The sequence below is a fragment of the Mus pahari genome, chromosome 22 (genome assembly GCF_900095145.1).
Source record: "Mus pahari chromosome 22, PAHARI_EIJ_v1.1, whole genome shotgun sequence".
In the NCBI taxonomy this organism is placed as follows: Eukaryota; Metazoa; Chordata; class Mammalia; order Rodentia; family Muridae; genus Mus; species Mus pahari.
In genome coordinates, this window is record NC_034611.1 from 48327007 (window position 1) to 48352956 (window position 25950).

At 50.3% G+C, this 25950-nt stretch overlaps 2 protein-coding genes across 5 annotated transcripts; one reads left to right on the forward strand and one right to left on the reverse strand.

Annotated features, from left to right (window-relative positions):
• The first annotated feature begins 3371 nt into the window (after positions 1-3371).
• On the forward strand, positions 3372-9987 carry Ca9 (carbonic anhydrase 9). The gene is made up of 11 exons (XM_021222328.1): positions 3372-3737; positions 4681-4710; positions 4979-5149; positions 5263-5405; positions 5482-5574; positions 6492-6558; positions 8045-8202; positions 8399-8534; positions 8669-8695; positions 9123-9204; positions 9308-9987. Exons 1-11 carry the CDS (start codon positions 3398-3400, stop codon positions 9372-9374), a joined length of 1314 nt encoding a protein of 437 aa, XP_021077987.1. The 5' UTR covers positions 3372-3397; the 3' UTR covers positions 9375-9987.
• Positions 9988-10812: 825 nt separating this feature from the next.
• Positions 10813-19697, reverse strand: Tpm2 (tropomyosin 2). Of its 4 annotated transcripts, none has more exons than XM_021222453.2 (9): positions 19344-19697; positions 18804-18929; positions 15650-15783; positions 15419-15536; positions 15262-15332; positions 14685-14760; positions 14459-14521; positions 14266-14335; positions 10813-10963 (listed from the first exon to the last, which is right to left on the reverse strand). In XM_021222453.2, exons 1-9 carry the CDS (start codon positions 19455-19457, stop codon positions 10881-10883), a joined length of 855 nt encoding a protein of 284 aa, XP_021078112.1. In that variant the 5' UTR covers positions 19458-19697; the 3' UTR covers positions 10813-10880. The 4 variants fall into 4 exon arrangements, with proteins under 4 accessions (XP_021078112.1, XP_021078111.1, XP_021078114.1 ...); XM_021222452.2 differs by having other exon boundaries at positions 10813-12087; XM_021222455.1 differs by lacking the exon at positions 14685-14760 and adding an exon at positions 15034-15109.
• Between the last annotated feature and the right edge of the window lie 6253 nt (positions 19698-25950).

A 25950-nucleotide genomic window follows, 5' to 3' on the forward strand; every position in this document is an offset into this window, starting at 1 on the left:
CATAGGCTGCCTTTGACACGTCCATCCAGTTCAGGTATTACAGTGTTTCTTCCATGTGCCGGACAGAGTCCACGCAAGGTTCTGAAAACAACCGGCTACTCAGAGCATGCGATGCATCAAAATGTCATGGATGGCGCTGACCTTAGCTTCAGAAAGGCCAACAGGGCTTTGCGCGTGCTAGGTGACCACATCCCACTCCCAGAAAGGCAACCTACAAGAGTCCTTGGCTGGCTGCCTCCTAAGGTGAGCACATGGAGGACAGACTTATTCAGACATAGAAATTTTGATGTGCGATATGACTGTCAGACAGGCAGACAACTTGAGGTACCATAAAACTGATTTCATGCTAGGCATGATCGTCCATACCCATAATCTCAGTACACAGGAGACTGAGGCAAGAAGATTATTTAGGGTTTGAGGCTACAAAGTGAGTTCCAAGCTAGCCTGGAATACATTCTGAGACCATGTCCCAAATAACAACAAATGGGTGCTTTCGGGGTGTCATTGTGGTTTGGCACAAGTCATTGACAATGAACCCCTAAGATAAGAACACCTGACGCGGTGTTCTGCAGGGAGAATATATTTGATAACTATTGAATAAAAGATTGAGTGCATGAGCCCTCCTCTCATGAAGTACAAGGACAGTAAGATAAAATGTCATAAATCACCTTAATGTGAATTGTGAGCAAAATTATAACCGAGGTCAAGCACGCAACAGTGGTGGTTCAGAGGCACCACTAAGCTCTTCCAGACAGAAGGGGGCGGGGAGTTGGTTAAGAAAGGCTTCCTTGGGGTTAGCAAGATGGTTCCGCAGATAAAGCCACTTGCCTCGCAAGCCTGACATGATGGCAGGAGACCTGTAAGGAGGAAAGAGACGTGTCTAGAGGGGTGGGATCTTGTGCTATTAGGAAGCATACAAAAATCTGACAAGACTCAAATGTTCAGAATATTTAGAAAGAAGGAAGTAAGAGCTGAGATTGGTGTTGGAGAAAGCTATCCATGCAGTTCCCAGGCTGCAATTAACAGTGTGGTCCTCTCTGCTCCTGTGGCCCATGACAGCCTGAGTTTGATCCCTGGAATCTCCATAAAGGTAGAAGAGAACTGATTCCATAACGCTGTCCTCTGGCCTCCACACCTAAACACATGCACACACACTTAAAAATTAAACTTCAAAGAAAAGAAAAAAGCTTCCTGGGAAAATTGCCTAGGAGCTGAGTCAAAGAATAGAAGGGATTTAGAAAAGTAAGATAATGAAAACATTAAACACCATGGTGGTTTACAAACATTAGAAACGAAAGTGAAGGGCTGGGGAGATGACTCAGATGTTGAAAGCACTGGTTGTTCTTCCAGAGGACCTGAGTTCAATTCCCATGACCCACACATGGCAGCTCACAACTGTCTGAAACTTCGGTTCCAGGGGAACTGACGCCCTCATACAAATATAATGCAGCCAAAACACCAATGCACATGAAATAAAAATAACCAAATTTAAACCTGGTTGGGTCCCTCAAATAAAGCTCCTCGGACCCTTGTGTACTAGGTACTACCTTTTATTTAGATCAGGAATCATCTAGAAGGCTCTCAAAGAGAAGCTAGGATAGCAGGGTTACCTAGAGCCAGCCTCAGGATGTAGCTGTATGTGTCAGGAATAAAAATAACTCAACGCATTCAATTAACCTAGACACCCACACTGGTGCATGCTCATTGCATAATCTTAGATACTGGCATGAAGCGGCCTTATTCTTTTATAGTTGCTGAGGCCATGGGAATCTCCTGGGAATGGGAGCTGCAGAGCTAAAGGCTGTCTGCTATTCTGTGCTGCATGCCTGGAGACACCAGCAGAGTCTGGGACACTGAGAGAGGCTTGGTAAAAAGTCACTAGATGGACAGATTGGGAGCCCCATCCATGCTCGCTCTGTCCTGATTCATAAAGAATCAGGCTGCCTGTGAAATCCGCGCTCATAGTTGCCTTCCACGTGGCCTGATGTGAGAACTGGGCTCTGTCACGCTCTTCAAAAGACTTCATTTTACATGTATTTGGTGTGTGTGTGTGTGTGTGTGTGTGTGTGTGTGTGTGTGCACATGCATGTGCCATGGCACACAGGGGGCAGAGGGCAACTTGTAGGAAATGGTTCTCTTTCCACCATTTCAATTCTAGGTTTCCACCTCGGATCATCAAATTCGGTGGCAAGTGTCTTTACCCATTAAGCCATCTGGCCAGCCTCTATTCAAAATAGTCCATGTCTCTTCTTTCTCTAGAATTCCAATCTCTTTACTGTGATTATGAATCCTTCTCCCCGTGGGGCTTCTACCTCTGATTCAAAGATGGGAACAGATTTTACCCACATCCATAGTTCCTTGAGGCAGAATTACAATATCTGTCCTCACGCAATGGAGCGAGAACTCAGAAAGGAGCCTTCGTTTTCATTTCCGCATCTCTAGTCCACGGCCCAGTGCCTAACATACCGTAGGTATTAAACAAATACGGCGGGCAAACATGAATGGCATTCTAGGCACCATGATGGAGATTCACAAAGGCAGTGCGGAGTTTGGAGAGAAGAATGAATAGTTTAGCTCTGGGAGCGAAGCTCAGTGAAAGAGTGCATGCACCGTACCCATGCCACCCTGGAGTCCGGTCTCCAGTACTGAAAAAGAAACACACACACACACACACACACACACACACACACACACACACACACGAATAATCTGACCAGAACATTAGGTGGAAGAGCAAGAGACAAGACTGGTTTCTTGGGTGAGGTTTTGAAGACCTGGAAGTCGGGAAATAAAGTGGTCAGACTTTGGCAGGCAGTCGGGGGAGCTATTAGAGTCTTGTATGTATACTCAAACAATCATGCTCAAATTTGCCTTCTACTTAGCTGTGAGCCCCTCCACCTACTCAACCCTAGGCTCCTCCAGGGTCTTTACCTGCCCCTTTACCCAAGACCTGACTGGGCCAGGATACATGCATGGATTTCTTGCTTCCTCAGCCCAACTCCACGGGGGCCCAGCTTCCTTCTTTCCCCTGCTCTGCCAGGGCCGGGAAGCAGGCCAGGCCTAGCAGAGGCCAGGAGCTGGGTGGTGCCAGGGAGAACCTATACAGTGCCAGGTAGTGCCTTGGGTTCCAAGCTGATCCTGATAACCTTCTTTCTGCCTATGAACACACCTGCCCCTCACCCCAACCCTACCCATTACCAGACCAGTGTCCAGGCTTTGGTATCGGGGAGGGGGCATAGGGCCAGACAGAACCTGTGGGACTTTGGCTCCATCTCTACAAAAGGGCACTGTGAGTCAGCCTGCTCCCCTCCAGGCTTGCTCCTCCCCTACCCAGCTCCTATTTCCGATGCACGTACAGCCCGTCCACAGTGTGTCCTGGGACACCCCAGTCAGCTGCATGGCTTCCCTGGGCCCCAGCCCCTGGGCCCCTTTGTCGACCCCAGCCCCTACTGCGCAGCTGCTGCTGTTCCTGCTGCTCCAAGTGTCTGCTCAGCCCCAGGGCCTGTCCGGGATGCAGGGGGAGCCTTCCTTGGGAGAAAGTTCATCTGGGGAGGATGAGCTGGGCGTGGATGTTCTGCCCAGTGAAGAGGATGTACCTGGAGAGGCGGATCCACCCGATGGGGAGGATCCACCTGAAGTTAATTCAGAAGACAGAATGGAGGAGCCCCTCGGGTTAGAGGATCTACCAACTTCCGAGGCTCCTGAGCACAGTCAAGGTTCCCACGGGGATGAAAAAGGTAAGTGGTCATTAACTTCCAAATCTAGGCTCAGGTAAGTTTATGCCTCCCCCCACCCCCACCAGAAACGCTAGCTGAGAGCATTCGGCAATTGTACTCTAATAGGTAGTCTTTCTCCCCTAAAAGGAGAGAAGAAAGAAAGCAGAGAATAGGGGGAAATTGAAGAGGAAATAGAACTAAGGAATGGACAGAGGGGGGAAATAAGTGGGAAATAAGTGTGTGTGTGTGTGTGTGTGTGTGTGTGTGTGTGTGGAGAGAGGGAGGTAGAAAGAGAGAGAAAGAGAGAGAGACACACAGAGAGACACAGAGACAGACAGAGAGACAGAGACAGAGAGATAGAGAGAGAGAGATGAAAAGGGAAGAGGAGGGGGCTTCTGGAGGACACACAAGGAGCTCACTGCCGTTACTCACCTATGATTTGCGGTGTGGGAATCGACAGGTGGAGGAACTCTGGTTTGCTCTGGGGCGGAGGGTGAGATAAGGTCTTATTGTGTAGATCGGATTGGCCTTGAACTATTTTCTGCCATTTACCCGCTTCTACCTCCGAGTTCTGGGATTTCAGGTGTGTGCGCCACGGTGCTTGGCTCTAAGCCAGGAACATTAGACAGGAAAGAGGGATGAGTGGGAAGGTGGGTGAGTAAGGGAAAAAGAACGATGATTTGGGTCTCAAACTGAAGCCGCGCGCTAAAGACTCTAGTTTGCAAACTATTGGTAGGTCTGCTGATGGCGCCTGCGGTGGCTGGTGGTAGGTCCACCGTGCTTTACGCCAGCCTTGCTACATCCTTTCTATTACCTGCAACACTCTTGTAAGACATCCGGGGCTGTGAGGCTCCCTGACAGAGCGGGAGGGAATTTTTTTTTTTTTTTTTTTTTTTTTAATTCTGGGCACTGGGAAGGGACTGGGCTGTAAGAGTGAGCTTGTTAATCCTTCTCATTTATGCAGGGGGTGGCCACAGTCTTTGGAGCTATGGAGGTAAGACACCGCCGGCTACACAGACCCAATCTGGGAGCTCAGCCCTGGTGATCCGCCGCACTAACATTCCCAGTAGTAGCCCTAGACTGGACCCAGGCCCTACTCTATGCCCCCAACCCCGCACTCCCCCACGCCAGTCCCCGGAGAGGGCTTCGCGGTCCCCCTTCCTCCCACCCCGCCTCCAAGCGTCCTGACTCCACCCCTCACTTATCCTAACGGTTCCTGTCCTAATCGCTAGATTTCTTGTACCTTTTCCTCTCACCCCCAGGCACCCTACTCTGGCCCCAGGTATCTTCAGCCTGTGCTGGCCGTTTTCAGTCCCCTGTAGACATCCGCCCTGAGCGCACCGCATTCTGCCGCACTCTGCAACCCCTGGAACTACTGGGTTATGAGCTCCAGCCTCTCCCGGAACTGAGCCTGTGCAACAATGGCCACACGGGTGAGGTGTCTGGGGTGGGACCTATGGAGGGGAGTGGCAATCAAACTGTGCACTTGGGAGTTCTGCTGGTGCTCCCGTGTGGGTAGACTTCTCACTTGCCACTCCCCACGCAGTACAGCTGACTCTGCCGCCGGGGCTGAAGATGGCTCTGGGACCTGGGCAGGAATACCAGGCCCTGCAGTTGCATCTACATTGGGGAACTTCAGATCACCCAGGCTCAGAACACACAGTCAATGGTCACCGTTTCCCTGCTGAGGTGGGGACTGGGCAAGAGGAACCAAGGGGGTATGACCAGAGGTCTGGCCGCTACCTGATCCTTCCATCCTCTCTAGATCCACGTGGTTCACCTCAGTACTGCTTTCTCAGAACTTCATGAAGCCTTGGGCCGCCCAGGAGGCCTGGCAGTTTTGGCTGCCTTTCTGCAGGTACCCTATTTGACACTCACGTCCTGTGGGTTCATGCATCTCGCTAGCACAGACACCATTCCAAGCACAAGCAGGTCAATTAGCTCTCAGCCCCATTCACTGCTTTGTTCATTGGCTCAGCACCAGCAGGGAACCAGGAAGCAGACTACCAGAAGGCTTCCTTTAGGACAGTCATAAGTGACAAACACGGAAAAAAACAGTGGTCACAGAGGAGGCGAAACTTAAATCTTTCATTGGTGGGAAACAAGGAGGAATACGGCACAGAGAGAGGTCAGTGTGAGCAAGGCCGGAGTATGGACCAGTCAAGGAGTGCCACAGAAACAAGCTAGGCCCCGGAAGAGCCATTTCTTTGCTGCTTCTGTGGCCCCTCACCTCCCTCTTTGTACCTGTAATAATCAAGGTCGCATACTCCAAGGTGGGAGGGAGGCAGGAAGTGGGGACGTCTATGAGACTCACCAGTGTGACGTCCACAGCACAAAGTTCAGGGAAGCGCCTCAGGAGCAGGTGTGCAGGCGTGAGTTATTAAAGTAAGCGCAGAGGTAGCACAAGTACAACATACGTGATGGTCTTCAGGAAACCACGGTGTGTATGTGTGTGTGTGTGTGCGCGCGCGTGTGTGTGTGTGTGTGTGTGTGTGTGTAAATAGTGGTGAGTGAAACGATGGAAATGAGCAGGACCTGGATCTCACGAGGCCTGGCAGCCTAGGAAACTTTCTCCCCTTCAGTTTGCCATTGCTAATTCATTTGCAAAGCAAGAGTAATAGAACTTGAATAAGACTGTATATTCCCCAGCCTTCTTAGAGGTGAGGAATGGGGGAAAAGACTATGGGAACCCCATCCCATGTCCAGGCCTCCAGCTGTAGTCCTAGAAACGGGTATCGGTCAGCTTTGCACTGTCTTCCGTGTTCACCCCTGCAGGAGAGCCCAGAAGAAAATAGTGCCTACGAACAGTTGCTGTCCCACTTGGAAGAAATCTCCGAGGAAGGTTAGTTGGTGGCTTGCCCAGTACGCATATATGGGAGGAGCTGAGGGTGAACTGGCTCTGACTGGTGAGAGCTAAACTGGAGAGAGACACACCTGGATAGGGGAACCACCGTCCACAGGCTTGACAATTAGATATCAGAGCCAAACAGAAAATAAAATTAGAGAAAACAAGCAAAGCTGAGCTTGGACATGGTGGCCTCCCTGGTCTATAGAGTGAGTTCCAGGCCGGTCAGGGCTACACCGTAAGACCTAGCCTCAAACACAAACAAAACAAAAAGCAAAATAGAGACTACAAGCCAAAGAAAATGTTTAAAATTTATATGACTGAATATGGAAAGCTAAACTTATTTTTCTTGGAGAACTGTCTATCATTTATAAACATCAAATATTTTCTATTTATTAATGTTTTCGAGCAGGTCATGGAAGTGCATGCTGATAATACCAGCTTTTGGGAGGTTGGCTACTTACTAAGCCAGCTTGAGATCATGTCTTCATAAAGACTAGGGCCAGGACTGGAGAGAAGGCTCAGTGTTTAAGAGCACCGACTGCTCTTCCAGAGGTCCCAAGTTTAATTCCCAGCCACCACATGGTGGCTCACAACTATCTGTAATGAGACCTGATGCCCTCTTCTGGTGTGTCTGAAGACAGCTACAGTGTACTCATATACATTAAATATATAATATTTAAAAAAAAGAAAGAAAGAAAAGGCTAGGGCTATAGCTCTGAGTAGCTCAAGAACATAGCATGCAAGCCGGGCGGTGGTGGCACACGCCTTTAATCCCAGCACTTGGGAGGCAGAGGCAGGTGGATTTCTGAGTTCGAGGCCAGCCTGGTCTTCAGAGTGAGTTCCAGGACAGCCAGGGCTACACAGAGAAACCCTGTCTGGAAAAAAAACCAAAAAAAAAAAAAAAAAAGAACATAGCATTCATGAAGCCTTAGGTCCAGAGCTGCAAAAACACTTTAGTCAAAAAGCTGGTTCCCTTCCATGACTGAGCCATTTTAAACCTCACTTTACTAGACTTCTAGGTGTTTTGATAAACTGGAACTCATAGAACTTTTGTGCCTGCTTCTTATCGTTGCAAATATTACATGTGTTTACAAGTTATTCTACTTGTCTGTGTAACCACGGGACTGTGCTCAGTAGATTGAATAAAGCCCCCCCCACCCCCGCACCCTTCCTCCCGGAGCTACATCCCAATTCCACTTTATTCCAGTCTGGGGTTAAGTCAGCAGTTGTGTATTCAGATGATTGAAGGTACCACAGGAGGGCTTATGAGCTTTTGGCTTGAGGCTGGAGAGATGGCTCAGCAGTACAAGGCCTCCTCTAACTGCCCAAAGCCCCTTTACTTCCTTTTAGATCATCCACACATAGTAAGAAGCATCGAAACCATGCTTGTCCCAAAAGCTTCCAAGTGGCGGTGTCTGGGTGGGGGGCGGAGGAGGCAGGGGTGATCCAGGTGAGACCTCAACACAGACCCAATCCGTAGGCTCCAAGATTGAGATCCCAGGTTTGGATGTATCTGCACTGTTGCCCTCGGACCTCAGCCGCTACTACCGATATGAAGGGTCTCTGACCACACCTCCCTGCAGCCAGGGGGTCATCTGGACTGTGTTCAACGAGACAGTGAAGCTGAGCGCTAAGCAGGTTAGAATGGGGCGCGGTATTTACCCGGGGTGTTGGAAAATAGGAATGTGGGAAGAAATACCCGGGGTGTTGGAAAATAGTAATGTGGGAAGAAACGAGGAAGGGGCCATGCGGTATAGATAGACAGAGATTTGGGGACCCCTCATTTCTTTTTGTCTTGAGCCTGTACTATCCATCCACCCCTCCACTTCCCCAGCTCCATACTCTCTCCGTTTCCCTGTGGGGACCTCGTGACTCTCGGCTACAACTGAACTTCCGAGCCACGCAACCCTTGAATGGGCGAATGATTGAGGCTTCCTTCCCTGCTGCAGCGGATAGCAGCCCTGAGCCAGGTGCCCAGTTATCTGATAGCCCATGCTGCCACATGCCCAGTCAGGGGTCCTGCCTCTTCCTGTGTCTTCATTTGTACCAGCCTGTCCCGGGTACTCATGGGTCCTGGTTCTAATGTCTCCTTTTATCTCTTCAGTCCACACGAATTCCTGCTTCACTACTGGTGAGTCTGGGTCCCTTGTTCCTGATGCTGGTGTGTGTGGGGGGAGAGGGCCACACCCTTTTAGTATTTCAGACCAGGAGCTAGCCTTTACTTTTTCTGTCGAATAAATTTGATCCCCAAATTGATGTGATCGGTCAGGTAAGAGACCTGTACCTCTGGCTTAGTTGTCAGAATGAGGCTCCAGAAATTTCCTGTGAGACCCCTCCCCCAAGGCACCTTTCACCTAGCTGCTAGAAGGGAGTGCTTTTTTTTTTTTTACCCTTCTCACTATCTGCCTCCATCCTCCAGATGGCCTGTTCTGCAGACCAAAGCCCTGGGGGCTACCTGAACACTCACTAGGGAAAGGGTCAGGCAGGCAGGAGTATGGGAAGCCAGCTTGCAGGGAATCCCCTGGCGTCCCCAGAAGCAGCCCCCTCTCCCCTTCCAGGTGACATCCTAGCCTTGGTGTTTGGCCTTCTCTTTGCTGTCACCAGCATCGCCTTAGTCCTACAGCTGAGGCGGCAGCACAGGTATCTATGGCTCTCCCTTGGCATAGCCTTGTGGTATAACCCGGAATTCCCAGACTGCTCTCATTCGGAGTTGGTTTTCTGATTCTCGTTCCTTGCTCTATAGGCACAGAAGTGGGACCAAAGATAGAGTTATCTACAGCCCGGCAGAGATGACAGAAACTGGAGCCTAATAAGGAGGAACCAGCTAAAGGAACCTGGAAACCTTGTCCTGTCCTGCCTGTTATACAGCCTCTTTTTAACCACTACGAAATCATTTCCATCTTTTTAACTTTCTTCTTTTCCTTCAAGCATTGTGATAGGAACTAACGGTGGAAAGGCAAGATCGGACTCAATTCTTACTGGGTTTTGATGGTTTTGAAGACAGGGTTTCTCTGTGTAGCCCTGGCTGTCCTGGGACTCACTCTGTAGCCTAGGCTGGCCTTGAACTCAGAGATCCGATTGCCTCTGCCTTCTTAGTGCTGGGACTGAGGGTATTAACCACTACCACCGCCACCCTACAATTCTTGCTTTTACTCTGCAGTCAAATGCTCTACCACTGAGCCACACACCCCTTCATCTTACTATGCAGCCAGACTGGCCTTGAACTGTGAATGTATGGTGATAGAGTTTGAACCCAGGGTCTTACCTACTAAACAAGTGTTCTATCACTGACCTAAGCTTCTAGTCCCTTCTCTTGAACACTCATTCTCCTGTACCAGCCTTTTGAATGCTGGGATTACAGGTATGCGCCATCATGCCTGGCTCATCCCAATTTATATATATATATATATATTCCTAATAAAACTCATTTAGTTGCCTTTATTCCTCACATCAAAAGGATCTTATATTAATTTCTTATGTTTGTCGGGAAAACAAGGCAACTTCTACAAGCTGAGGGTTTTACAGTCCCAGAGCGGGAAGTCTGCATGAACGTTACGGCTAGTCCAGGTATGCGTGGGCTGTATTCTCCCTGCCTTTCTCAAGCGGAGCACTTCATTTTAGATGACTCCTGCGTTCCTTGCTCCTGACCCTTCCCAGCATTCCTTGCTCCTGACCCCTTCCCTAGTCCAACTCCTCACGTCCATTGTCACATCTTCCTCTACTGCCTCTGACCTCATCTCCACACTCTTTTCTTTCCTCTTTTGCCTCACTCTGTAGCTCAGACTGGAGCTACAGATCAAGACTTAGTCCTTCCAGCCTTCGCCTCCCAAGTGCTGGGATTACAGGTCCGCACCATCACGCTCGGCTTTCCGAACCTTTGAGGAGGACCTTGTGATTATTCCGACACCTAGCAGTGTGTGTTAGGAGGTTGGCTTGGCCACACCTCTAAACTTCAATTCATACCGAGCTAGCTAGTCTTTCTGGCTTTTACCCTGATGGAGGAAAATCTGTCCATTCTTGCAGTTTTGCCTTTAGACTGCCTGGCCCAGTGCCTACTGGAGCAGAGGTGTGCCATGGATAGTGGTTCTGCTCTGTGGGGACCACAGCTTGCTGAGCCTGGTACCCATACCTCATAGCTCCCATTGAAAGTGGGACTGCACTACAGGGATGGGAGCCAGGCTTGGCTCAGTCAGGGTCCTTCCAGCTCCACTGACAACAACACAAAAAAAGGCTTAAAGGGCCCTGGCATGCCAGTAACATCAGTTTATTGGCCCGAGGAGGCAACTATGTAGTCTGGTAGGCAGCAGGGCCAGCCCTTACAGGTTGTTGAGTTCCAGAAGGGTCTGGTCCAAGGTCTGGTGAATCTCCACGTTCTCTTCCTTGGCACTAGCCAAAGTCTCTGTGAGGGGAAGCAGCAGGTGAGGTAGGGGAGGGTAAACAGGGGGGAAGGGGACCATGGACAGGGAAAGGTGACACAGACAAAAACAAACCATGTTAGGAGTGTTAGGAAACACTTTATGGATCTGGGGCATGTTAGGAGACCTGGGGCATGTTAGGAGACCTGGGACATGTTAGGAGACCTGAGTCATGTTAAGAGACTGGAGGCCTATCTATGGTAGGGGTAAGTGGGTGGACTGTCCAGACACAAATCTGGCTCCAGGACTTGACTGGGGTAGTGACAATGGGATGGGGAGGCCTGTAACGTAAACGGGGTGCCTTCCTTTAGAAGGTTAGGAAAGTTGGAAACAAAAGGAAAGACAAAGGTTCAGTCAGGAAACGGAAGGTCAGACGAGACAGAATTGGGACAGAAAACAGACCTGCAATTGCTGCAAAAGCCCCGCTTGTAGAGATCCAAGACTTTAACGACCTTCACACCAGACCTTTCCTGACCTTCCGGCCCCCTCCCCTGACCCCAGCACCCCATTTCCCTCTCAGCCATTCCTTCAGATCCTGGAATCCCAGTTAAGTGTGCCAAGGTCAGTGACGGGCTTCAAGGTGGGGAGGAAGGGTGTGTATAGTCACATGCATTGATTATCAGAAAGTGACAGGCTAGGAGTGCCGGGCAGGAGGGTCTATGTGAGCCACCGTGTGCAGAGGGAGGAGGGCTGAGCGTCACAGATTGAGGACGGCAGTGACAGCCAGGGTCTCAGGAGTGAATCAGTGCTTTGAGAGGGAGAAGAGCTTCTGGAGGAGAAGAGCATGGAGACCAAGTTCAGAGTTTATTAAGTAGTGGAGGGGTGGAGGTCAGTGCATGGTGGATAGATGGCAGGAGAAAAGCCAGTGCCAGAGTGGGTGGCAGGGGTGGCAGACGCGTTCCTCAGGCTGCCCTCAGGCTGGCTGTGCAACGTGGCCAACTGGTGCTCCTCCTGGATGCCCCCTCCCCTCAGAGAGAATGGAAAGAGAGGAGAGAAAGGGGCCCCGTGACGGCCACAGTGGGAACTCAGAGGGAAGTGATGTCATTGAGTGCGTTGTCCAGCTCCTCGCTGATGGCCTTGTACTTCATCTTCTGTGCATAGACTTCATCTGGGGAGTCCGAAGAGGGGGAGGAGGGGAGGGAGCACAGGGAGAGGAAATGGAGAAGGGAGGAGGAAAGGAGGGAGGTGATGATGAAATAGAAAACAGAATCAGAGGGGTGGACAGAGGAGAGAGGCCGGAGGACAGGCTAGATGGCAGTCAGGGCTTCCTCTTCCCCAGCTTCTCTGCACCCCAACTTCTCACTCCCCCCTACAGTCTCCCAAGAGCCTGTGGGCAGTGAGTGCTCTGTGCAGGCAGGCGGGCATGCTTAAGAGGGAAAGGAAGGGTGCTGACCAGGAGTCTAAAGTCCTAATGCTGGAGATAAAAATGCCTGCCTGCCTGAGAAGACTGGAAACGGGAGAGATGAAAGTAAACGGTTATCAGAGTGAAAGGGAAGGGCCACCTTGGTTGATAACAGGAATTATTAATCCTACCACAGACCAGAAAAATCCCTGCATTCCTGTTTTTGCCAATCAAGTAGCAGCTGGGGATATAGCTCAGTGGCAGAGAACTTGCCTAGCATGTGTGAGGCCTTGGGTCTTAGGTTCAATCCCCGGCACTGAGTTAAAAAATAAAATCTTTAAAAAAATAAAATAAAATAAATAAAAAATAAANAAAAAAAAAAAATCAGGGGCTGGGGAGATGGCTCAGTGGTTAAGAGCACTGACTGCTCTTCCAAAGGTCCTGAGTCCAATTCCCAGCAACCACATGGTGGCTCACAACCATCCGTAATGGGATCTGACGCCCTCTTCTGGTGTGTCTGAAGACAGCTACAGTGTACTCATATGAATAAAATAAATCTTAAAAAAAAACAAAAACAAAAACAAAAACCAAATAGCTCAGTATTTGGTACAGAAGTCTTGGGGATGCAGACAGTTCAGTGGTAGGGCACTTGTCTAAAACATATGAGACTGTGGTTTCCATCCCCAGCCCTGGGGTGGGGTTGTCTCTCTAATATCACTATTGTCTTGTGCTTAGAGATGGTAATTACTTGATTAGTGTTATGCAAGTGTAATGCTGGCGATGCCTAATCCTGTAATTCCAGTATTGTGGAGCCAGATTCCAGGGCATTGCCATAAATCTGAGGCCAGCCTGGTCAACACAGTAAGACCGTGTCCGGTGAAAGTCAGCAAGAACTTGGAATAGACTCTAGAGTATGTGGGCTCTTGTTTTGTTTTATGTTTTTAAACCAGGGCCTCCTGTGTGATCTCCTGCACCCCTCAGGAATTCAATTCAATTTTGTGGATACATATGATGTATGTGTGTGCACATGCGCTATGCTGTCTGTGTGAGGGTCAGAGGTCAGCTTTGTATTTTGGTCCTTAACTTCCACTTTGTTTGAGGCAGGGTCTTATCATAACTTCAGATGCCAGGTCAGTTGAGCTTCTAGCCATTCTCCTGTCTCCACCACCCAGTTTCTATCCTATGGCCATAGGAGTTGTTGCTGGGATTGCAGACCCAGATTACTGTAGCCAGCTTTTACATGGCTTCTGGGAATTATGTTTGTGGGACAAGTGCTTTACCTACTGAGCCACTTCCAAGCTCAGGAATATGTTGTCTTTTTTTTTTTTTTTTCCAATTTAAAAAAAAAAAAAAAAAAGATGTCAGGTGGGGCTGGGGAGATGGCTCAGCGGTTAAGAGCACTGACTGCTCTTTCAGAGATCCCGAGTTCAATTCCCATCCATCACATGGTGGCTCATACCATCTATTATGGGATCTGATGCCCTCTTCTGGTAGTGTGTCTGAGAACAGCTACTATATATATATATTTTTAAAATGTGGATCTCTGTGAGTTTGAGAACTATATAACCAGGGCTACACAGAGAACCCCTATCTTGATTTTTTTTTTTTTTTTTGTTAATTTCACATGTATAGGTGTTTTGCCTGCATGTCTGTTCACTGTGTGCATTCCTGGTTCCCAGAGAAGCCAGAAGAGGGTGTTATACCCCCTAAAACTGGAGTTACCGAATGTGAACCACCATGTAGAAGCTGGGGGACTCAAGCCTGGGTCTTCTGGAAGAACAGCCAGTGCTCTTAACCACTGAGCCAGCTCTCCGGCCCCAGCAATCTGGTTGTAACTCCTCAGATTATCTGGCAGAGCCTGCAGAGCCCTGGGTTAAGCCACTTAACAGACAATGAGATAAGGGACAGGCTGTCTTGGCAGGTGAGGAGGAGAGTCCTTTTTACCTTCTAGGTCATCAATGGTTTTCTCCAACTTTGCCACAGATCTTTCAGCAAACTCTGCTCGGGTCTCAGCCTGAAATAAAGAAGGGATAAGAGACACTGGCCAAGAAAGAGGCCTCCCGGGAGAGAGGGCCTCCCCTAGGTCACCCTTCTGCCTCACCCCTACCCCTCAGTCTCCTGCCACAGGCGTTCTCACCTCCTTCAGCTTCTCTTCCAGAAGTTTGATCTCTTCTTCGTATTTGTCCTCTTTGGTGGAATACTTTAAGAGACATACACAGGCCGCTGTCAGTGAACCACTCCAGCTCCACGCTGAACCTCCTTCGGGCTCCTGTCGACCTCCACTAAGCACCTAGCCCTCCTGACCTAGGCCCTCCCCTCCGCTCTGCCCCGCCCCTTCCTCGCGGCCCCACCCCCCCCTATACCTTGTCCGCTTGGGCTTCCAGGGATTTCAAGTTGTTGGTAACAATTTTCAGCTCCTCCTCTAGGTCCCCACATTTACTGCAGGGGCGTGTGGCAGGATGGAGCGTGAGGGCACAGTGAGGTGAGGCAGTGGGGCGGGCGTGGGGCGTGGGGGGGGGAAATGGGGTGGCACAGTGGGGGAGGGGCGGAGGAGAAAAGAGAAGAGCGAAGTGGTGAGAGAAGAGTGACAGCAGGCTGAGTTTGGAAGCCCCGCCCCCGCCCCGCTCCGGCTGCAGGAGAGAGACAGTAGTAGCCTGAGACTGGGGAGTGAGAAAAGGTGTCATTGCCTAAAAGGCCCAGAGAGGCTACTACCTCCTCCTCTGAGGCTATCAGCGACTTGAGGGCCTGGTCCATGGTTCGAAGCTCCTCCTCCAGCTGCCTGGCTCGGCTGGGGGGGCGGCGGGCATAGATCAGAGGACAGAGCCTGTTCCTGTGGCCTCTGGCCCGGGGAGGAACTGCCTGACCCCTGGGCACAGTGTCCCCCAGCTGAGCCCTCAGGCCGAGTTCTATCGTTTCCATTGACACCCGGGGTAGCCTCACCTCTCAGCCACCTCGGCTCTCTCTTCTGAGCGCTCCAGCTCTCCTTCCAGGATCACCAGCTTCCTGGCCACCTGAGGGAGAGAGAGAAGCAGGTCCAGTGGTGACCGCCTGGGACTTCGGGGACTGCCGGTGAGAGTGAGTGGGACGAGGCCCGCACCTCCTCATATTTGCGGTCTGAGTCCTCTGCGATGTGCTTGGCTTCCTTCAGCTGCATCTCCTGCAGCTCCATCTTTTCCTCATCCTTCATGGCCCGGTTTTCAATGACCTTCATGCCTCTGAGAAGCGAGGGGGACAGAAGTGAGTGTGGGGCCAGCGCCAGCAGAGACGGGGGTCCCTCCCTCTGCAGTCCCTACCTACCCTGCCTTACTTCAGGGCCCCTCTTCCTCACCTCTCGCTCTCATCGGCGGCTTTCTCAGCCTCCTCCAGCTTTTGCAAGGCTGTAGCCAGGCGCTCCTGTGCCCGATCCAACTCCTCCTCTACGAGCTGAATGCGGCGGTTCAGGGAGGCCACATCTGCTTCAGCCTGTGGGTCAGAGGTCAGAGGACTTTTTATGCCTTAGTTAGAATCCGCTAAGCTCCAAAGACAGTACATTTCTCCTCCAGAATCTTAGCTTTCTGCTTTCTAGGTCTTCAACTTATTTCCCCCATGTCAAACAGTCTTGTACCCAGGTAAAAATCTGCGTTCCCCCACAAGCTCCATTCTCCTGCCGTGGTACCTCTTCCAGCACTATGCCGGGTTAGCGATTAGGTGGTTGGTCCCGGTAACTCCCCTGAGAGCACTTCAAATGCTAACACCTAAGTCTGAAGCAGCTCTGAGTCCTACTATGCAGAGCCTAGCTCAGGTAAAGGGCAGAACAGGCAAGAACCAAGACTTTGTCGCTGCTAAAAATCGGCCAATCACAGAATCGAGTTCTGTGACATCACCAGCTGCTAGGTAGACTTCCCAGCCATGGACTTCAGAGGCCAGCCAGGCCTGTAGGGAACCGTGGCTGTAGCAAAGGGCTCCGTGCCAAGGCAACAGTGGGGTGGGGGAAGGGAGAGCAAGTGATGATGATACTCAGACTCTGAATATGGAAAGAGCTTTTGGAGAAGGTCCATAGAGACCCAGGCTAGCCTGGGAAACAGACGCAGGGAGGAGCAGGATTGCCCATAAGGAAAATGACAACAGCAGTGTGGTTTTTAAGTGCACTGGCTCAGAGTCAGACTGTCTGTCGTCTTAGAACCCTGGCTCGGCCACTCCACACTTGCTATATGACCTTGGGCAACACTTTTTGGCCTCCCGAAGCCTCAGTTTTCTCCTTCAAAAATCGGAGTTAACAACCACAGCTTCCTAGGACGCTTCTGAGATAACTAACGCGCTATTAATCCACAGGACCACAGGGGAGGCTCATAAACTATTCAATTCCGTGCTACACTCACCCCACTGAGCTCTCCAAGGAGGGGTCTCAGACTCTCGTGCCTTTTAAAAACAAGTATTTATTTTTATTCTATGTGTATCGGTGTTTTGCCTGTCTGCATGTATACTGGGTGTGTGTGTGTGTGTGTGTGTGTGTGTGCGTGTGCGCGTGCGCGCGTGTGTGTGCCTAATGCCCATATGGTTGTGAGACCCTGGGCGCTGAACCCAGGTATTCTTCAAGAGCGGCAAATGCTCTGAACCACTGAACCATCTCTCCAGCCCCCTGTCCATTTTATTTTTTAAGCTCCCAGTTAGTTCTAACGATAAGCCACCTATGGGAACAGTGACGCACTCTGCCGATACGACATTCTGAACATATTGCCTGTTCAGAGTCCTCCCTGTATAAATGTCAGATAGCCCTGTCTTGTTCTCCAAGACAAAAACCACAGTGACCCCTGGAGTGATTTAAGACCAAAAGGAAGAAAGGACTGGACTAGTGGAGGGTTAGGGAGGGAGCTCAGGGGCGGAGCTGGGTGGTAGCACTGAGGGTGGGGTGGGGCTGGCAGAGCCGGCGGACCCTGGGCGACACTTCATAGCAGGAGAGACACAGCACCATATATAGAAAGCGGTTTACAGCTTGCCCTCCAGGTGCCTTCAGTACCTGGAGTCTGGCCACCTAGAACAAGAGACCATCATGGGCACAGGGCCCAGTGACTCAATGTGGAAACACTCTGGGGACAGCATAGGGGAGAACGGCTCTGGGGGACACTGGAGGATTACTCTAGAGAGATGGTGGTGGTAGGGCAACAAATGGCTGCCAAGCTTGGGAAGTCCTGGGGTCATTATAAGACTGATATCCGCCATGTCTGTTCTTCCGAGCTCTGGCTGCTGGCTGTTCCCCCCCAGCACAGGGATGCCGCTGTTCCCAGTGGATGAAGGGCAAACAAAAGAGAGTAGCGGAATCGAGCCATCGCCTAAGTTAACTGCTACGTTCAAGGCAACACTGTGAACTTGGTCTGCATTTCCTATTTATGACTGGCAGGGCTGCCCGCTTCCCCAACTGTCCCTGCCCCCCCACCCCCAGCTCCTTGGGTTTCCAGTCTTGCCTCCAGCTGCACTGAGCCCAGGTTATTTATAGAGTATCAGATGCCCAGGGTCAACTTTGCTAGCAGCTGCAGGTCAATTCCCTCCCAAGTGCCAGGGCTCATAGAGATCCAAAACTGGAGACTAGAGGTGAAGGAAGCCCAGCCCTGGGGGAATGGGGAGGGGAGGGGAGGGGAGGAAGAGAATGAGAAACAGTAACATCATCTCAGGTGTTCAGATCAAGGCTTACACCCTACTCACAGACCCATCTTAAATCTAAAATGAAAAAACTGAGGCAAGGAATGGTGAAAGTGGAGCGTCCGAAGTCACATGACCAGGCTGCATCTAAAGTCACCAGGCCAGGCTGCCTGAAGATGTGGGCTGGGGAATGTTGGGAAGCAGAAAAGTCTGGTTGGGGATGGGCAGAGAGACCTCAGGGTAAGCGGAGCCTGCCAAGGTGGCTGCGTTGGCACCTGTGGCCCTGTCCCTCTGCCCTGCGGCCTGGCCTGGGCTTGAAGTTGACAGCTTAATGAGGGTAAATGAGGAGCTGGTAGAACCTGAGCCGAGGCCCCAGGGCAGCAGTCCCTCTGGTGCCAGAGGTCAGGGGTGGGCACTTCCACCTCGGATCGGAGCCCCATCTCTGGAGCGCCTCACCTCTCCTGCCCCTCACACTCGCCAGCTCCTCACACTCAAGCCCAGCCCTCAGACACACCAAGCAGTGCAGCTGCAGTCTCCACCTCTTCATTCTCCGAGGGGAGGATTAACCGAGAGGGAGGGTTCACTCTCACCTCCCACCCCCCTACGGTGACTCTACAATGACTCACTACTGGATCACCGCACATTCTAAGGGCTGGAACCCAAAAGAATTACAAGGCTGAGTCCTATAGGGAAGTAGTAGGTGGTTTTGATTCACCTAGTGTCTTGGGCTACTTGTGTAAACCTGCCCTCGGTTGGTGTTACAGAGAGGAAACCTGTCTGTTCTGTGTGCTGGAGAGACCTGCATCCCTTTCTCCCTTCTTGACCACGCCTGGGGCTCCTTTAAGCCCCCACAAGCCCACACTCACGTCGGTGGCCTTCTTCTCGGCCTGCTCCAGTTTCTCTTGGGCATCCTTCACGGACTCGGAATACTTTTCCACCTCATCCTCTGTCCCCTTCAGCTTCTTCTGGAGGGCCTGCTGCTCTTCCTCCAGCTGTGGAAGACGGAGATTTGATCGGGCAGCTCTGGGTCAGGCCCCAGAGGCAAGGAAGGAAGACAGGTCTGGGAAGTGTGTGTGTGTGTGTGCTGGGGTGGGGGTGTGCTTCTAGGAGATACTTGGAGATTGTTGGGGGAGAAGAAGGGTAAACATAAGGACGATCCAATCAGTAGTGTTAGAAGGCCCTGGGAGGAGAAAGTGACAAGCCCCAGGGAGCTAGGACCCATTGCAGCTTTGTAATGACTGGAGTGGTAACTGGGCACTCTCCAGGCCACGGTGGGTGGGGTGAAGCCTCTAGTTAGGGCTGAGCTCTAGAGGGTCCCGTAAGGCCCAACCCTCACACTGATGAGAAGGCATCGGGGAGCAGACTCGAGGCTGGGGGAGGGCAAGGGGGGTTACACGGGGCCCCACCTGCTTGCATCGGTCTTCGGCTTGCTTCTTGTCGGCTTCGGCCTGCTCCGCGCGGTCGATGGCATTCTCCTTGTCCAGTTTCAGCATCTGCATCTTCTTCTTGATGGCGTCCATGGCTGCGGTGGGGAGTGGGCCGGCGGGCGAGCGGTGAAGAGTAGGTAGACTGGGCTAGGCGCGAGCACTGGATGCACAGGGGACAGGTCAGGAGGACCAAGAGGGACTGTGATGTCCCAGCAGCGCGGGCGCCTAAAAGGCGGGGAGGAGCCGGGAGGAGCCGGGGGACCAGGACCCTCCCCCACCAAGGCCCAAACCTTGTAGGGGCAGAAGCACTGCCGGTTCTCGGGGCGCGGCCGCCCTTTGCGCCCACCCCTCGGGTCCGCCCCCTCGGGTCCCGGCCCCGCCTCCTCTCCTCCCCAGCCAGCCGTCGGAAGCAAAACTAGCTCCCTGCTGGCTGTAAAAACCTTGGTCAGCAGAGGCCACAAGACCCTTGGGCCGGGGGGCTCAGCGCTTCCTCTGAGTGACAGGCGGGCCCAGCGGCAGCTGGGGCTGGGGCCCCCGGAGCTATTTCAGGGCGTGAGCTCACGACAGCTGCCTGGGCACCGAGACCGCGTGCCCTCCCTCGGCTAGCAGCAGCCGCTACCCTTAATTTAGAAGTTTCCTGTAAATCCCCCCCAGATTAAATGTCTCTTGGGAGGCGGATCTCCTGCACGCCTCGTGTGCCTCAGTTTACCCCGGGTCCCAGACTCCCAGGTTTGCGCTACCGACGTGGAGGTGGAGGCTAAGTCTTTTTCTTGTGCTTGGGGAAACTGAGGCAGGAGGACTGCTGTCCCCCCGAGGACTGGCCTGGCATCTCCTTCCCAGTCTCAGTGCCCAGAGCCAGGTCCTCAGCGCCTGCCCGCCCCGCCCCCCACGTGCCCCGCATATTTTCCACGAGGCTGAGGCTCGGCTGGCCCAGGGCGCTCTCCCCACCCCCACTCCCACCCGGGACAAGGCGCTCCCGCCCCCTCGGGCTCTGACTGCTCCTCCTTTCTCCTCTCTCTCTTTCCCTGGCGCCCGCCCTCCTCCTCCTTTCTCCCAGCGGACTCGGCGGTCTTCCCCAACGGGCCAATTTGACTCCGAATTTTCTTTTCTGCCCTTTTTTGGGATGTTTCCCCGTGGGGAGGGCGGGGCCGGGCCACCGAGAGCCGAAATCGAACGCGGGGAAGAATTACGCAGCCACCAGGCGTAGGGAGCGGGTGGTGAGAGCTCCCCTCCTCAGAGGCTTCCCACAAACAGCGGCGGAGCTGGGCGAGGGTGGCCGGGTTCTCTTTCTGCTTGCTGGGGTGGGCGAGGGGAGCGAGCGCCGCGGCGTCCCAGAGGGGGGCGCCTCTCCTGGAGCAGCAGATACAGAGGAGTCCGAGGCCTGAGATTTGCTGGTGGCCTGGGGACCACCGTGGGATTCCTGGGAAGGGGGGCTGGCGGGTGTGCAGGGGACACGGGGTGAATCCCCCCCATCTGCTCGCTGTCTACTAACTGGACCCACAGCAACTAGAGCACTTCTCACCTGACCTCGCCATTGACACTAGCCCACTGCTGTGTGTTCCCTAAACTCTGTGCAAGACAAAGATGTCTCATCCATCCAATAAGCCTTACCTTTCACCCCCTCCTAGTCCTTCACTTTTCATATGCACAAACCCCTGGACATCCTTCTAGCTACTTAATTGGATGGCTCCTTGAAGTCCAAGTGGGCTCTGAGCTTTTTTTTTTTCACAGTTCCTGTCACTTTCTGTGTTGGCCTTGCAGGGCCATGGGCTTCTTTGTTCCTGGTTCTCTAACTAACCTGGCTTTTGCTGCCAAACTTAGTGTCTGTGTGTGTGTGTGTGTGTGTGTGTGTGTCTCTGTGTGTTTAAGTTAGTGAATAGAAAATCCTCCAATTTTCCAACTGTCCCCTCCCTATTCCTTTTGGGCCTTCAAGATTTAAAAAAAAAAAAAAAGAAGAAGAAGAAGAAGAAACCTACTCACATTTCTTAATATGGTAGAACCACTCTTTGTTTGAGTCCCTGCCTCTTTCGCCAGCCTCATCTACAGTTCCCAGCCTCACTCCAATCCTCAGACTTTACCTTACGTTCATCCTGAGCTATGGACAAGGGCTGGAAATAGCCATCCATACCTTTCTTAACAGCGTCCACATTTTATGCATTCTGTTCCCTCTCTCTAAAACACCCTTCCCCGAAGCTAATTCCTAGTGGCCTTTAAGGCTCAGATCAAGTGTCAGCTCTTCTGGGAAGTCTTCTCTGGCCACTTCCCTCCTGGCCCTTGCATCCAGTAGGTGCTTGTTTTCCCATGTGAGCTTTCTCAGTCTAGTCTCCTGCAACAAACGCTTGTACCTGTTTATCTTGTGCGGCCTGCAGAGAAAGGGCTATTGTTCTCCGTTCAGAGTTCTCAGCCCCTTCCTTGAACAGTACCGGGCTTAGACAGTACTTGATAAACATTTGGCAGATGTGGTTTTTACATAGCCGCTTCCAGGCACTCAAATGTAACAACTAATATGGAGAATTTAGAGAAATGGACAGCCTAGTGCAGAACTCAATTATTTTTGGTATTAGACCTCCTTATGCTCTTAGAAATTATTGAAGATTCCTCAATAGTTTTCGTTAAAGTGGATGTTATCAGATATCTGCAGTTACTGTATTAGGCTGCAAGCCCAGAAAATGTAAAGATATTTATGAATTCATTAAAAAAAATCACAAAAGTTAAAGCTGGAGATGTAGCTTAGCTAGTGTTTGCCTAACTTACACCAGACTCTAGGTTCAGTTCCCAGCACAGCATGTACCAATCAGGGTGGTACACACCTGTAATCCCAGCACTCAGATGGGGATTTGAGGATCAGAAATTCTAGGTCATCCTCCACTACACATGCAGATTGAATCCAACATGGACTACAGTTAGAACTATCTCAGACAAAACAACACACACATACACCCCTATTATACACTATTATGGTAATATAAATAATACTTGGATTAAAAAAAGTATATCAGGGGCTGGAGAGATGGCTCAGGGGTTAAGAGAACTGACTGTTCTTCCAAAGGTCCTGAGTTCAAATCCCAGCAACCACATGGTGGCTCACAACCATCCGTAATAAGATCTGATGCCCTCTTCTGGTGCAGCTGAAGACAGCTACAGTGTACTTACATATAATAAATAAATAAATAAATAAATAAATAAATAAATAAATAAATAAAAGTATATAAGGCTGGAGAGATGGCTCAGTGGTTAAGTGCACCAACTGATCTTCCAGAGGTCCTGAGTTCGATTCCCAGAACCCACATGGTGCTAACCATCTCTAATAGGATCTGATGCCGTTTCCCGGTGTGTCTGAAGACAGCTACAGGGTATTCATATACATAAAATAAATAAATCTTTAAAAAATAAAAATAAAAAAGTAAATCTTCCTCCCTCAAATTAGTGAAACATGGCAAATGTATATATGTATATATGTATGTATGTATGCATGTATGTATGTATGTATGTATGTATGCATGCATGTATATATGTATATATGTATGTATGTATGTATGTATGTATGTATGTATGTATGTATTTATTTATTTATTTGAGACAGGGTTTCTCTGTATAGCCCTGGCTGTCCTGAAACTCACTCTGTAAACCAGGCTGGCCTCAAACTCACATATATCTGCCTACCTCTGCCTCCCAAGTGCTGAGATTAAAAGCGTGTATCACCACCAGTTGGCAAGAAATTATGATATTTTTGTTATCTGGGAAAGGGTTGAGACAGGGTCTCATGTGCCTACCCACGCTGTCTGGTCTTGAATTTCTGAGGTTGGCCTTGAATTCTATCTATCTATCTATCTATCTATCTATCTATCTATCTATCTATCGATCTATTTTTAAGGCAGGGTCTCTCTATGTAGCCCTGGCTAACCTGGAACTTGCTATGTAGACTGGGCTGGCCTGGAACTCTTAGCCACCTTTCTCTGCCTGGGATCAAAGGTGGGTGCCACCATGTCCACCTTGAACTTCTTATCCTCTCTTTTTTGGGTAATCATGTACTCATACATAATTTTGTTATGTCATTAATTGGTCATTTGAAAAATACTGATTCACTGAACCACACAGATGTTCTGAATGTTAACACATCTCAATAAATTCACTATACCAAAATATCACATTCTTCAATATCTTGATTTGTTTCATTGGAGACTCTTCAACTATGCTTTAAGTTTGGGTAAGCTGTAAAGTCATAGTGTCAGAGAAAAGTTACTCAAAATTAGAATTTTCACTTGAAAATTTGAATTATATGATAGGTAACAAATACTGTTAGGTTTTCCTCTGAAGTGACAGAGACGTCGTTCCTTTTTGGGAACAGGTCTACCAGATATCTAAGTCTGAGAGCCACGCTTTGCCAGTCACTCTTCTAGGAAATACGCTATTTACACACACACTCGACCATGACCACACCAAACGGGTCACGTTTAAAAATGGTCTGCTTTTTCTCAGGAAAGCCATCACACTTCCGTATGCAGAGCTGCCCCTAGCAGACTTCAGAGTTCATCAGAAGGATTACCTGCAAAGGACCCAGGTTTGGTTTCCGTAGCAGCTTATAATTGGCTGTAACTTCAGTTCCAGAGGACACAGCGCCCTCCTCTGGCCTCTGCAGGTACTTCACACATGTGAAGCGCACATTAGATACTGAGGGGCAGCACACATGGGCGAATACATATGAACATCAAATAAAAATCAGCACCTGAAAGAGAGAGACCAGTGGATCTCTATGAGTTCAAAGGCCAGAGTGATATACATAGCAAGTTCCAGTCTAGCCAGAGCTACATAATGAGACCCTTTAAAAAAAAAAAAAGAAAGAAAAGATCATGATTCAGGACTGAAGGTGCAGTTCACTTGGTAGAGTGTTTGACTAGCATCATGAGGCATGAGGCATTGAGTTCAATCTCCAGAGCCAAATAAACTGGGTGTGATGGCACACAGTTGCAATCCCAGCACTTTAGAATTGGAGAGAGGAGCATCAGGTTCGCAGTCATCCGTGGCTGTACAGTGAGGGCCAGCCCAGCCTGGGTTTCATGATCCCTGACTGATCCTGCCTATTTGGATGTGTGTATGTGCCTGCAGTGTGGAAGCCGGAGGTGGACGTCAGGCATCTTCTTGTATTGTCCTTTACCTTATTTTTATTATGCATTTTGTTTCATTCTTGAGACAGGATCTTGTACTGAATGTGGAGCTAGCCGTTTAGGCAAGGGCTAGCTCACTGAGTGCTTGCCTCTGAATCCAGCAGTGGGGTGCACACACACACACACACACACACACACACACACATACACACACACATACACACACATACACACACACATACACACACATACACACACACATACACACACACATACACATACACACACATACACACATACACACACACATACACACACACATACACACACACACATATACACACACACCTGCTTGTGGACGTTGTACATCGTGGTGCGGAGCCTAGTGCGCACCACGATGTACAACGTCCACAAGCAGGAGGCTCATTCGGGGTCTCCATGTCGTGGTCGGGGGTTGGCGTAGGGGAGGATTCGAAGGTATGGCCTGGCTCAGGAGGCAGAGTGTCGGTGCTCGTAAGAGGAGGAGAGCTGGTAATGCGGTGGGCACCTGCAGACTTCGTAGTGGAAGAACTGAATCACACACACAGCTTTTACATCTGGCCTGCAGATCCCAAATTCAGGTCTTCATGTTTGAGGCATCTCTCCTGCCCTGAGAATGGAGGGATGGCTTAGTGGGTAAGAACTTACTGAACCAGCATAAGGCTTGGAGTTCACATCCCAGCACCAACATAAAAATCTAGGTGTGGCCCTTATATGCACCTTTAACCCCAGCATTGTGGGTGGTGGAAATACCAGCCTAGGCCAGGATCAGTGACAGAACCAGTCTCTAGGGGAAAAATGGAGAGGGATAGAACAGAACACCTAATGTCCTCTGGCCACCTCAAATGCACATACTTCTATACGTGTGCATGCTATATTTATACATATTAAGTGCACACACACCAAAAATCTATAAGACAGTAAAATTAATCAGTTTTTACAATTTATCTAGGACTTTTTTCTTTGGAGAAAAGGTCTCATATAGTATATAGTTTATGTTGGTTTTTTTATTCTTGACTCTCTGCCTCATACTAGAATTACAGGGAGGTGTCAATATGTTCACAATACTCAAGAACACTGGTTTGTTTGTTTGTTTGTTTGTTTTGTTTTTTTCCAAGACAGGGTTTCTCTGGGCAGTTCTGGCTGTCCTGGGACTCACTCTGTAGATCAGGCTGGCCTCGAACTCACAGAGGTCTGCCTGCCTCTGCCTCCTGAGTAGTGGAATTAAAGCCACTGCTCTGCTCAAGAACATTCTTAAATAAGCAGGACATGGCGGTTCACATCATTAATCCCAGCACCCGGTGGCAGAGGCCGGTGGTTTCAGGCTAGCCAAAGCCACAGAGTGAAACTCTGACTCCAAAAAACAAAACCAAAACAATCTAAAAAGAACCTTCGTAAATGAAGTTGCATCCATGTCTTCAATGACCATTAGTGTGACCTGG